This window comes from Homarus americanus, unplaced genomic scaffold (genome assembly GCF_018991925.1).
Source record: "Homarus americanus isolate GMGI-L3 unplaced genomic scaffold, GMGI_Hamer_2.0 scaffold5686, whole genome shotgun sequence".
Taxonomy (NCBI): Eukaryota; Metazoa; Arthropoda; class Malacostraca; order Decapoda; family Nephropidae; genus Homarus; species Homarus americanus.
Genome location: NW_024722572.1, coordinates 27,501 through 40,000, shown reverse-complemented (window position 1 = coordinate 40,000; position 12,500 = coordinate 27,501). Strand labels below are relative to the sequence as shown.

At 42.6% G+C, this 12,500-nt stretch overlaps 1 protein-coding gene across 1 annotated transcript in view; it reads right to left on the bottom strand.

Annotated features, from left to right (window-relative positions):
* The window catches only part of LOC121862794 (dipeptidase 1-like), a 63,519-nt gene that overhangs the window by 32,200 nt on the left and 18,819 nt on the right, over window positions 1-12,500 (bottom strand). The window contains exon 3 of the mRNA XM_042361105.1: window positions 3,008-3,185. Coding sequence (XP_042217039.1) covers window positions 3,008-3,185 — 178 coding nt within the window. The remainder of the gene's footprint in view (window positions 1-3,007; window positions 3,186-12,500) is intronic.

The following is a 12,500-nucleotide window of genomic DNA, read 5'->3' as shown; positions in this document are numbered from 1 at the left end:
GGAAGGAGGGGGGCCACTAGTGGGTGTGATAAGACAGACAGGACATACACCCGTTTGTTTACAACGTGGAGCCATCAGCGACTCTTCTCCCTGTTGTTTACAGTAAGTCCAAATCACCTACTTAGAATGTCAATCTCCCTTCTGTCTATTTAAACCCCTTCCCCCCCTTTCTGTCTATTTAAACCCCCTTCCTCCCTTCCCTCCCTTCTGTCTACTTAAACCTCTTCCTTCTCTCCCCTTTCTGTCTATTTAAACTTTTCCTCCCTCCCCCTCTTCATTTCGTACCATCAAACAGTCACTTACCACCACTTAATTTCCATCTAACAGTCACTTTCCACCAATCACTTTCCACCAGTCACTTTCCACCAATCACTTTCCACCAGTCACTTTCCCCCAGTCACTTTCCACCAGTCACTTTCCACCAGTCACTTTCCACCAGTTGTCAGTAGTTCGCCATCAACCCTGAGGGCGAATTAAGGCAGCTGTCGTGACCAATAATTAGAAATTGACGGATAAAAAGACTGACTAAAAAGAGTGAATAAAAGAGTGAATAAAAAGAGTGAATAAAGAGTGAATAAAAAGAGTGAAAAAAAAGAGTGAAATAAAAAAATCTTTCTTCCATCTCTCAGTTCTGGAATTCTCAAAAGATTGGAAGTTCATCTCATTTTCTTCACCTTGTTGAGAAAATATATCCAGTCACAAAAGTTTCTCCTCTCAACCAGTCTTTGTGTCGTAGATTAACTGGACCAGTCACACTCCACCAGTTAGGTCGAGGAAGAAGAGGAAAAAAAAATCAACTTTACAAGACTGAGAATTCGGTTCTCTTCATCTTGACGCGTGTCGCTACTCTAGACGTCTTCAGGACAAGGAAAGAGAGGGGAGGAGAGGGGAGAGGGGAGAGGGGAGGGAGAGAGAAATAGGGGAGACAAGAGACAAGGAGAGAGACGGAAGATATTCTCATTGATGTAGATGGGGAAAGGAAGGAGATGAGGGGAGGGGAGATTAGGGAGGGGAGATGAGAGAGAGTGGGGAGATGAGGGGAGTGGGGAGATGAGAGGAATGGGAATATGAGAGTAGAGAGTGAGAGACAAAGGAGACAGGGGAGTGGGAAGATGAGAGTAGAGAGTGAGAGACAACTTCCCTTTAATTTTTTTTAAAGTTTGGTGTTTGGTGGCGACACAGCTGGTGGGCTCTCGACAGGTGGTTCAGACCTCAACACATTGACCCTCAGATGGCGCTCACAGCATAGGTGGAACTGTGTGTGTGTGTGTGTGTGTGTGTGTGTGTGTGTGTGTGTGTGTCAGGCCATCTGCTTCTCCAACCATCTGTCTTTGAAGGGTGACATGATAGAAGGTTAGATTGAGGTCCTTGGAGTGGGTGGATGGGTGGGTGGGTGGGTGGGTGGGTGGATGGATGGGTGGGTGGATGGATGGATGGGTGGATGGGTTTAAGTTGTTGCTTACTGAATTTTTGTCTGTTTTTTCGTTTACTTAACTCTCTCTCTCTCTCTCTCTCTCTCTCTCTCTCTCTCTCTCTCTCATTTTTTGTAACATACATACATAAATACCCTGTACACACACACACATACACACATACACACATACACACACACACACACACACACACACACTGAACCACATGTAAACAGAGGGGATAATTTTACCTGCCACACTTTATCATACCGTAACGCGCAACACCTCCCCAAATACACAGAAATACGTGTGTGTATATATTCCTCTATGACCCACAGGCTATGTATATACCTGGTACGTATATTTCCCCTTGTATATTCCTGGTGTAGTGTGTGGGTCATCACCGGTCAGGGAGATATAAGGAGAGACAGAGAAATGAATTCGTGGGTGTTAATGCGTGTGTGGGTCGTACTTGTGGCGTTCTCTCTCTGTCTCTCTGTCTCTCTGTCTCTTTGCTTCTCATCCCGTGTGTGTTGGGTGTCACTGATGCATGTATACTGAAGGAGGAGGAAGAGGAGGGGGCGAGGTAGAGAAAGGGTGAGGAGGAAGAGAGAGGGGCGAGGTAGAGAAGGTGAGGAGGAGGGGGAGGGGGCGAGGTAGAGAAAGGGTGAGGAGGAAGAGGAGGGGGCGAGGTAGAGAAAGGGTGAGAAGGGAAAAGAGGGGAACGGGGAGAGAAAGAGAGAGGTGGGAGAGGGTGAGGAGGAGGTGGAGGAGGAAGAAAAGTAAAAACATAAAAAAAAATAATAATAATAAAATAAATAAATAAAAATCGACCAAAATAAATAAAAGAAAAAAATAAATAAAAAAGTCAAACAAAGGCAAAAAAAAAGTAAAAAAGAAAAAACAACAAATTAAAAAAAATAAAGAGAAAACGAAAAAACATTAAACAAATAAACAGTTGTGTTTTTTGGGTGTTAGTAGCGTTAATTAATACAGGTGAGGGTAAGATTACACCTGGTAATATAATAATCTCTTCCTTGGTTTCTCTTCCTTACTTTCTCTTCCTTACTTTCTCCTCCTTACTTTCCCTCATATAATAATTTCTTTTATTATCTTTCTCTCTATTTCCTCTTTATTCTTTCTTCTTTTATCTCTCTCTCTCTCTCTCTCTCTCTCTCTCTCTCTCTCTGTTTACACTGGTCGGCCATGGTGTTTGCGTCTCGCCCGCTATGTGTATGCAGTACATGTCTGGTTTGTTTATACACAAGAAAATTATAGAAGACAGATACAGACAGACAGACAGACAGACGGACAGTGAGAGAGAGAGGGTAAGAGAGAGAGAGAGAGAGAGAAGAGCGTCCGTTGTCGGTTCAGAACACTACGTACATTCCCTAAAATCAATGACATCATCTAAGGACCGTACTTACCCATCCACGGACCGTACTTACCCATCTATGGACAGTACTTACCCACCTACAGACAGTACTTACCCATCTACAGACAGTACTTACCCATCTATGGACAGTACTTACCCACCTACAAACAGTACTTACCCACCTACGGACAGTACTTACCCATCCACGGACAGTACTTACCCATCTACCAGGGGAGTGTCCTTGAGGAGGTGAGTGACGACATCAAGTCTGTCTTGGAGGCCAGCGCTGGGATCGACTCTTAAGGCAAGGGGTACTGTCACACCCACGCCTCCCACGCCCGCTAGTACCAACACCAGACACACGCCTCCCCATACGTGTGCTGGTACCTCCACGCCTGCTGTGAGAGAAAGAGAGAGAGAGAGAATGAGAGATAGAGATAGAGAGAGAGAGAGAGAGACAGACAGACAGACAGACAGACATAAATAAAGAGAAAAGAGAAAAGAGAGAGAGAGAGAGAGAGAGAGAGAGAGAGAGAGAGAGAGAGAGAGAGAGAGAGAGACAGACAGACAGACAGACAGACAGATGACAGGACAGACAAATAAAGAGAAAGAGAGAGAGACTGAGAGACAGAGAGAGAGAGAGAGAGGAGAGACATGACAGACAGACAGACAGACAGACAGACAGACAGACAGACAAGACAGACAGACAGAGACAAATTGGTGACAGACAGACAGACATAAATAAAAGAGAAAGAGAGAATGAGAGAGAGAGAGAGGAGAGAGAGAGAGAGAGAGAGAGAGAGAGAGAGAGAGAGAGAGAGACAGACAGACAGACAGACAGACAGACAGACAGACAGACAGACAGAGACAAACAGACAGACAGACATAAATAAAGAGAAAAGAGAGAGAGAAATTCCTCAGCGCCATAGTTATCCTCTAACTCATTTACCGCCCTGGAGGATTACATGGAGATTAACGACCCTAAATCCCCATCGATCTTGTTAATAAGACCTTGAACTCTTAGAGGGATTACAATCTAGTAATCCTAGTATAATTAATCCTAGAGGCGTATAATTAATCCTAGAGGTGTATAATTAATCCTAGAGGCGTATAATTAATCCTAGAGGTGTATAATTAATCCTAGAGGTGTATAATTAATCCTAGAGGCGTATAATTAATCCTAGAGGTGTATAATTAATCCTAGAGGCGTATAATTAATCCTAGAGGCGTATAATTAATCCTAGAGGTGTATAATTAATCGTAGAGGCGTATAATTAATCCTAGAGGCGTATAATTAATCCTAGAGCCGTATAATTAATCCTAGAGGCGTATAATTAATCCTAAAGGTGTATAATTAATCCTAGAGGCGTATAATTAATCCTAAAGGCGTATAATTAATCCTAGAAGCGTGTAATTAATTCTAGGGGTGTACAATTAATCCTGGAGGCGAATAATTAATTCTAGAGGCGTATAATTTATCCTGGGCACTTAATATGCTTGTAATCCTGACTTTAAATTAATTGTAATCCGAATGGCGCGATAATAATCCTACGGGTTGTTTTTGCATGAGGTGACAAGGATTAATCTGGCTATTGGTGATTAATAACGTGTGGTAGTGCATAATAATCCACCATTAATCCTGTAATCCTGCCTCAAATTTCCTATAATGTTATGGTAATCCTAAAATAAATCCTATAATATCCTATGACAACGTTGTAATTTTTAGGCCATGTAAACAAAATACCCAACCAATCAGCATCGACAAAAACAAACAGCTCGGCCAATCAGCGTCTATATAAACAATCCGACCAGCCAATCAGCGTCAATATAAACAATCCGACCAGCCAATCAGCGTCAATATAAACAATCCGACCAGCCAATCAGCCATAAGGAAAATATATCTTCTGTCCAATCGGCACACGGGGAAAAAATTAAAAATCTATCGTGGTGACATGACTCACCTGGCCCAGTGAGAGAGAGAGAGAGAGAGAGAGAGAGAGAGAGAGAGAGAGAGAGAGAGAGCGTTCCAGAGCTCCTTCACAGTACCGCACCCAAAACACATATCTCGCGCGCACGCGCACACACACACACACACACACACACACACACACACACACACACACACACCTGTTCAATCTCTAATTAATACAATTTCATGTAACTCATAGCGATAGTGAGTTACCTGAGTGAGTAACAACTGACGCGTTCCTCGAGTGAGTTACGAGTGACGGATTACGGAGTGAATTACGAGTGACGAGGTACTGACTGAGTTACGAGTGACGAGTTACAGACTGAGTTACTAGTGACGGTAACTAGTTGTGACGGGAGATGTGTTATATTGAGTTAAGGAAGAAAATTGGATTAATATTGAATGAAACTTGGCGACTCTCCTTCCATCTCCTTCCTCTTCTTCTCCTTCTTCCTCCTTCTCCTCCTCCTTCTCCTCCTCCTCCTCCTCCTCCTCCATGGGGAGAAGGGAAGGGGTCGGAGGAATGGGAAAGAGAGGAGAAGAGAGAGAAAGATGGAGAAGAAAGTGGAGGCGGAGAAAAGAGGAAGAATTAAGAATGTGGGAAGAACAAGAAGAACAAGAAGAAGGAGGAAGTGAAGAAGAAGAAGAAGAAGAAGAAGAAGAAGGAGGAGAGGAAGGAAGCATACAAGACAGAGAGACAGAGAGAGAAAGATGGGGGAAGGAAGAGGCGGAGGGAAAACACGAGCTAGACAAATGGGAGACGTCAAGAGACCTCGATAAAACTAGGAAGAGGGAGACACAGGGAGAATAAATGAGAACCGGCAACCACCTGTGTTATTATACCTTTTATGGGAGAGAGATAGAGAGATAGAGATAGAGATAGATGGAGGAAGAGGAAGATGGAGGAAGGGAGAATGGATTGATGTCAAGTGTCAAGTGCCAAGTGTCAAGTATCAAGTGCCAAGTATCAAGTGCCAAGTATCAAGTGCCAGATTCAAGTGTCAAGTATCAAGTGTCAAGTATCAAGTGCCAAGTGTCAAGTATCAAGTGCCAAGTATCAAGTGCCAGATTCAAGTGTCAAGTATCAAGTGTCAAGTATCAAGTGCCAAGAATCAAGTGCCAGATTCAAGTGTCAAGTATCAAGTGCCAGATTCAAGTGTCAAGTGCCAAGTGCCAGATTCAAGTGTCAAGTATCAAGTGCCAGATTCAAGTGTCAAGTGCCAAGTGCCAGATTCAAGTGTCAAGTATCAAGTGCCAGATTCAAGTGTCAAGTGCCAGATTCAAGAGATCACTTGTAGAGATCTAGTTTCAAGAGACAAAGTGTTGGAGATGTGAAGTGTGTAATGATCTGCTTACTGGGGTCTCTCTCTCTCTCTCTCTCTCTCTCTCTTTCTCTCTCTCAAGGTACCTCAACACCACCTGAACACCCCCTCAGCCCCACCTAAACACCACCTCAACACCACCTCAGCACCTCCTCAGCCCCACCTCAACAACCACCTCAACACCACTTCAACACCACCTCAGCACCACCTCAACCCCACCTCAGAGTTGCCCAGGAGTTAAATATCTTGTTTACATTCAAGAGCAAGATGCCTGAAGCAGTGTTGCCAACTCTGTTCTACTGCCTCCTCTTACACCACGACCCCTCCAGTGTTGTGAGGGGGAGGGAGGGAGGGAAGGAGGAAGGGAGGGAATCAGTACAAGAGGGAATGAGAGAGGGAGGAGAGGAGGGAAGGAGAGAGGGTTGACAGAAAAGGTGAAGAGCAGAAGAGGGGAATGAGAAGAGGGAAGGAGGCAGGGAAGAAGGTAGGGAAGGAATAAGGAGAGGAGGCAGGGAGGGAAGGAGGAAGGTCAGGGAGGTAAAGTCATCGTAATCAGTAAACGGCCTCTTTAGTCATGTTAATTGTAAACAGCGAGTCTTGCCAGTAGTTGACAGCCCCCTCCTCGCTTACTGTACCTCCTGTAACCTTAATTCTCTCTCTCTCTCTCCATCAGCCAAGGTAAGAATGCACCAGTTAGCTTCTGTTACGAATACTTGCAATGACTATATTTTATTTTCACCAGCCAACCTTGTAGATCTAACTAACTTTTGTAGTAAAACTATTCATATTTTCTACTAAAGTTAGATATATTTTACACTGCAACAGCTATATTTTGTAGTGAGGATATTAATATTTACTTATATTTTACACTTTTTCGAATATGTTGTACGTGTGCCCGTTTCATCACTCCTTTGTTTACATCTTGGTGAGGCCTATGGCTGTCGCGCCCTGGTGGTGATTTTCATATCGGAGTGAATCACCTTCATCCAGAAAGCTACCTGGCTGTTGATAGCTTAATACGGAAGCTTTTACTCCTTCATCTTTAACTAAATAATAATGGGAGTGATTAAAAAGCTAAATATTACTTATTATTTAACGATGTGAGGAAAACGTCGACGCGATTTTGCTTTTAAGGATTTTTTGAAGTTATATAATGATAATAAAAGAAAAGGGTGATATTCTCTCTCTCTCTCTCTCTCTCTCTCTCTCTCTCTCTCTCTCTCTCTCTCTCTCTTTGAGTATATAATAACATATTTTACGAGTATATAAACATATTCTCTATACACCCGCTCGTATACCCAGTCGCGGAGAGGACACCATAAATTCCTACACATTCTTTTAATATCCGACACTAAATTCACCATCTGGCTGACCACCGACTCAAATTAACTTCAAGTACAAGTTATAACACAACACACGAGTGCCAATATACCTAAAAATGGTAAAAAAATAATACACACACACACGCACGCAAGCACACACACACACACACACACTATACTGTATAGCCACCCACGCCTACCAACCATACCACCATTACACTGATATACATGATATTGGCTTCTGTGACCGGGAGGGTTTGTACCTGGTCGTGTCATCGGGGAGGGATGGGGGTAGGGGTGTGGAGGGGAAGGAGGGTGTGGAGGGAAGGGGGGGTGTGGAGGGGGAAGGAGGGGGTGGGTGGGGGTGAGTGAGGGGCGTTCAATTCATATATGAACCTTTTTTTTTCACGGTTTGTCTATGTATAAGTTTGTTTATTCATTAATTTATTCATTATTTATTCATTTTATTTTACGATACAACTTTTTTGTCATAATCTCTCTCTCTCTCTCTCTCTCTGCTGGAAATCTCTACAAGGAGGTCAATCCGGTCTTGTTTAAATCAGGCTCGAGGATTTAATTTGGAAAACGTCCGGATTTTGAGACGAGAATCAGATTATGTCAGTGTTCTTGTTGACACAGATTTGAGGAGAGGAGGAGGAGGGAGAGGAAGAAGAAGAGGAGGAGGAGGAGGGGGAGGAAGAAGAAGAGGAGGAGGAGGAGGAGAGGAAGAAGAAGAAGAGGAGGAGAGGAGGAGAGAAGAAGTAAAGGAGGGAGGAGGGAGGAAGGAGAGGAAGAGAGAGGAGGAGGAGGGAGGAAGGAAGGGAAGAGGAGGAGGAGGAGGAAGGAGAGGAAGAAGAGGAGGAGGAGGAGGAGGAAGGAGAGGAAGAAAGAAGAAGAGGAGGAGGAGGGAGGAGAGAAGAAAGAAGAAAGAGGAGGAGGAGGAGAGGAGGAGAGGAAGAAGAAGAGGAGGAGGAGAAAGGAGAGGAAGAAGAAGAGGAGGAGGAGGAGGGGGAGGAGGAGGAAGGAGAAGAGGAGGAGGAAGAGGAGGAGGAAGGAGAGGAAGAAGAAGAGGAGGAGGAAGGAGAGGAAGAAGAGGAGAAGAGGAAAGAGATGAGAAGAAAAAAGAAGAGAAACAAGAGGCGGAAGAAGTGGAAGAGGAAAAAGAAAGGGAAAAAGAGCAAGTGGACTAAGAACAACAACAATAACAACAACAACAACAACAATAAACAACAACAACAACAACAACACTATGCAAGATTCAGAATATTGTAACATCCACAATCCCAAAAGATAACAACTCATAAATCCACACAAGAAAAATCCACACAAGAAAATCCGATAATAAATCCACAGAACAGGAAATAAATAATCCCACGAAGACCCAGACTCACCATTAACCTAACCTAACCTAACCTAACCTAACCTGACCTGACCTGACCTGACCTGACCTAAAACACACCCAGCAGACCGAGCCATAAAGTCACCTCTTCCCCCTCCTCCTCCTCCCTCTCCCTTCTCCCTCTCCCTCTACTCCACTTTCATTCTCTCCCCCTCCTCTTCCCTCCCACTCTATCCCTCTTTTATCCTCCTCTCTCCCCCTCCCACCCCCCCCTCCTTAGGTCAGCCTGGTGGTAGAGGAGTTGAATTAATCCATCATCGTCAACACAGACCATTAGGAGCCATTAATATTAACCCAGGCACCACCGCCATGACTCCCTCTGAATTTGTATCATGTGGTTTCAGTAACTCCGGGGTCAGGGTGTTATGGACGGACGGAAGGACGGACGGACGGACGGACAGATAGACAGACGGACGGAAGGACACACACACACACACACACACATCACCTTATATGATAAATTAAAGAACAATTTGAACTATAAAATTGTTCAGGCGTTTTGTTCAGACTTATCAGTACAGGTACAGTAATTTTGATATTCATGTATGTATGTATGTATGTATGTATGTATGTATGTAATGTATGTATGTATGTATGTATGTATAAAACCATCATACACACATAGAAATTAAATACGAAATATTCCACAAATACACAGGTCATTTTAAGCTCCATAAGTTGATAGGATTATATTATCTACCAATACACGAAATATATCACAGTATACACGTTATTAATACACACTATGTATATGTATATCGATGTGTATGTGGACCCTGTGATACCAATGAGGTGATATTACTTTCCTATATAATTCTCCATTTGTATAATTTGGATAATTTGTTTATATATATACATTGGAATTCTAGTTAAAGGTAACATATTGTTTTGTTTATTATATAAATTATGTATTTTTATTTATTCTTTTTATTTTTGTATTCATTATTTTTTGGTTTTTATTTTTTTTTTACTTTTTTTATTTTTTTTTCATTATTTAATTTCTATTCATTATTTATACAGGTTTCATTAAGTCGTATACAAGAAGGAGGAAGAGAAGAGAGAGAGAATAATTTGATAAAGTAGGAATAAAAAGGAGAAAAGAGAGATGGAGTAATTTGATAAAGGTGGAATAACAAAAAGAACCGAATGAAAGGAAAACAAATAATAAGAACCAGACATAAAAGAATTTGATAAAGAAGCAATAAAGAAAAAGAGAGAACGGAGACATGAAAGAATGTGATTAATAGAAAATTTTGATAAAGAAGGAATAAAGAAGAGAAAGAAGGAACACGTAAAAAAATAGAATTAAAAAGAAAAAAGTCGAAATTTTAATCAGAATAAAGTTTGGCCTCTGGCAGGTAATTAGTGGTAGTTAAGGTAAGGATCAGTAATTTAACTTAACGATCACACCTGTACATCAAAACACCTGTCTTGAAGGCCAAAATATACACCTGTCATATATATATATACCTCTTTTACACCCTCACCCGCTCCCTCACCCATTACCCCTCCTTTCCCCTTTCCCCTCACTCCCCTCCCCCTCACCCCTCACCCCCTCACCCCTCACTAAACCAAACATTACTGACACCTGTTCAATTCCCTTAACTGGCTGTCTACCTGACTGACAGATGGACAGATTGACAGGCCGAGTAGAGGACCCACTAATTGATGGCGTTGGCTATGAGTTGTTAAGGTCCGTATATTGACAGACAGACAGACAGACAGACAGACAGACAGACACATTGTTGAGATAATATTCGACAGGTGAGGGACGGGATTAACGGAAAGAGGATTAACGAACAGAGAGATAAAGAAGAAAGGAATAACGCACGAGGAGAATAAACAAAAGGGAGGAAAACAACGGGGAAATAAACAACAAGAGAATAACAATGGATTAGGCAGTCTCTCTCTCTCTCTCTCTCTCCACTAAATTCGGGTCACACATCTTGCAACAGTCAGAGAATTGCATGCCTCCTTGAGTCACCCTCTGCAACGTGAAGGAAATGTTGCATTGGTGACCTGACCTGCACTTGTTTATACTGATGCAACGCCGATGGACATTAATGAAAACCAGGAGGGGTGAGGGAGGGTGAGGGAGAGAGGGGTGAGGGAGGGAGGGTGAGGGGAGGGAGGGGGTGAGGGAGGGGAGGGTGAGGGGAGGGGTGGAGGGGGGGAGGGAGGGAGTGGGTGAGGGAGGAGGGAGGGAGGGGAGGGAGGGTGAGGGGGGAGGGTGAGGGGAGGGAGGGTGAGGGAGGTGAGGAGGTGAGGGAGGAGGGGAGGGTGAGGGAGGGTGAGGGAGAATGGATGGCCCAAGGGAGAGAAAGGTGGGAGGGAGATGGAAAAGAGAAGGCGAGAAAGAGAAAAATATCGGAGGAATAGAAGGAAAGAGGGAAGAAGGGAGGAAGCAAGGGAAATGAGGTCGGAATGAGGAAGAGAGAAGGATGGAAGAAGGAATTGGGAGAGGGGAATTGAATGAGGGAGAGAGAGGTGAAGAGAGAAGTGGGAAGATGGAGAGAGGTGGGAAGGAGGGGAATGAATATCGACGAGAAAGAGAAGGAGAAGGGAAGGGGAGGGAATGGTAGGAAAGAGAGAGAGGAGAGAAAAGGGGGAGAAGGGCAAGGAAAGAGAGCCAGTGCATAAAGAGATAAAGAGAATGAGAAGCAAGGGAGAGAGGAAGAAAGAGATAAAGAGAAGAAGAGGAAGGATAGAAGGAAGGAAGGGGAAGAGGGAAGAGGTTGAGGAGACAGGAAGACACATAAAGAGAGAGAAGGAGAGAAAGAAGAAGAAGAAGAAGAAGAAGAAGAAGAAGAAGAAGAAGAAGAAGAAGAAGAAGAAGAAGAAGAAGAAGAAGAAGAAGAAGAAGAAGAAGAAGAAGAAGAAGAAGAAGAAGAAGAAGAAGAAGAAGAAGAAGAAGAAGAAGAAGAAGAAGAAGAAGAAGGAAGAAGAAGAAGAAGAAGAAGAAGAAGAAGAAGAAGAAGAAGAAGAAGAAGAAGAAGAAGAAGAAGAAGAAGAAGAAGAAGAAGAAGAAGAAGAAGAAGAAGAAGAAGAAGAAGAAGAAGAAGAAGAAGAAGAAGAAGAAGAAGAAGAAGAAGAAGAAGAAGAAGAAGAAGAAGAAGAAGAAGAAGAAGAAGAAGAAAGAAAGAAGAAGAAGAAGAAGAAGAAGAAGAAGAAGAAGAAGAAGAAGAAGAAGAAGAAGAAGAAGAAGAAGAAGAAGAAGAAGAAGAAGAAGAAGAAGAAGAAGCAGAACAAGAAGAAGAAGAAGAAGAAGAAGAAGAAGAAGAAGAAGAAGAAGAAGAACTTCATAATAAACTTGACTCGTCGAATTCCGGTTGAGTCCGAAATGTAAACAAATCAATCCAAGCAGAACCAATCAAAAGCTTTCTAACATTTCAGTCGACCAATAACGTCAATGAAAACAAAACACACATCCGGGTTCCTTCATTTGATTGGTGGGAAGATTCTGCCTTAGAACCGAGTCACATAAAATATATTTCAACATTTTATAAATAACATATATAACTAAAAACCTTATTTATCTTAACGAATAAGATTAATTATAATTGTTTATTCTCAAATAGTTCATGAAATAATATGTATAAAGTTTGTGTTGACGTAGAAATGTGTTATGTATAAGGCTATTCAACGTGTGTTTATATGTGTGTTGATTTTGTGAATGAGATGGCGTGAGTTTGTTTACAATG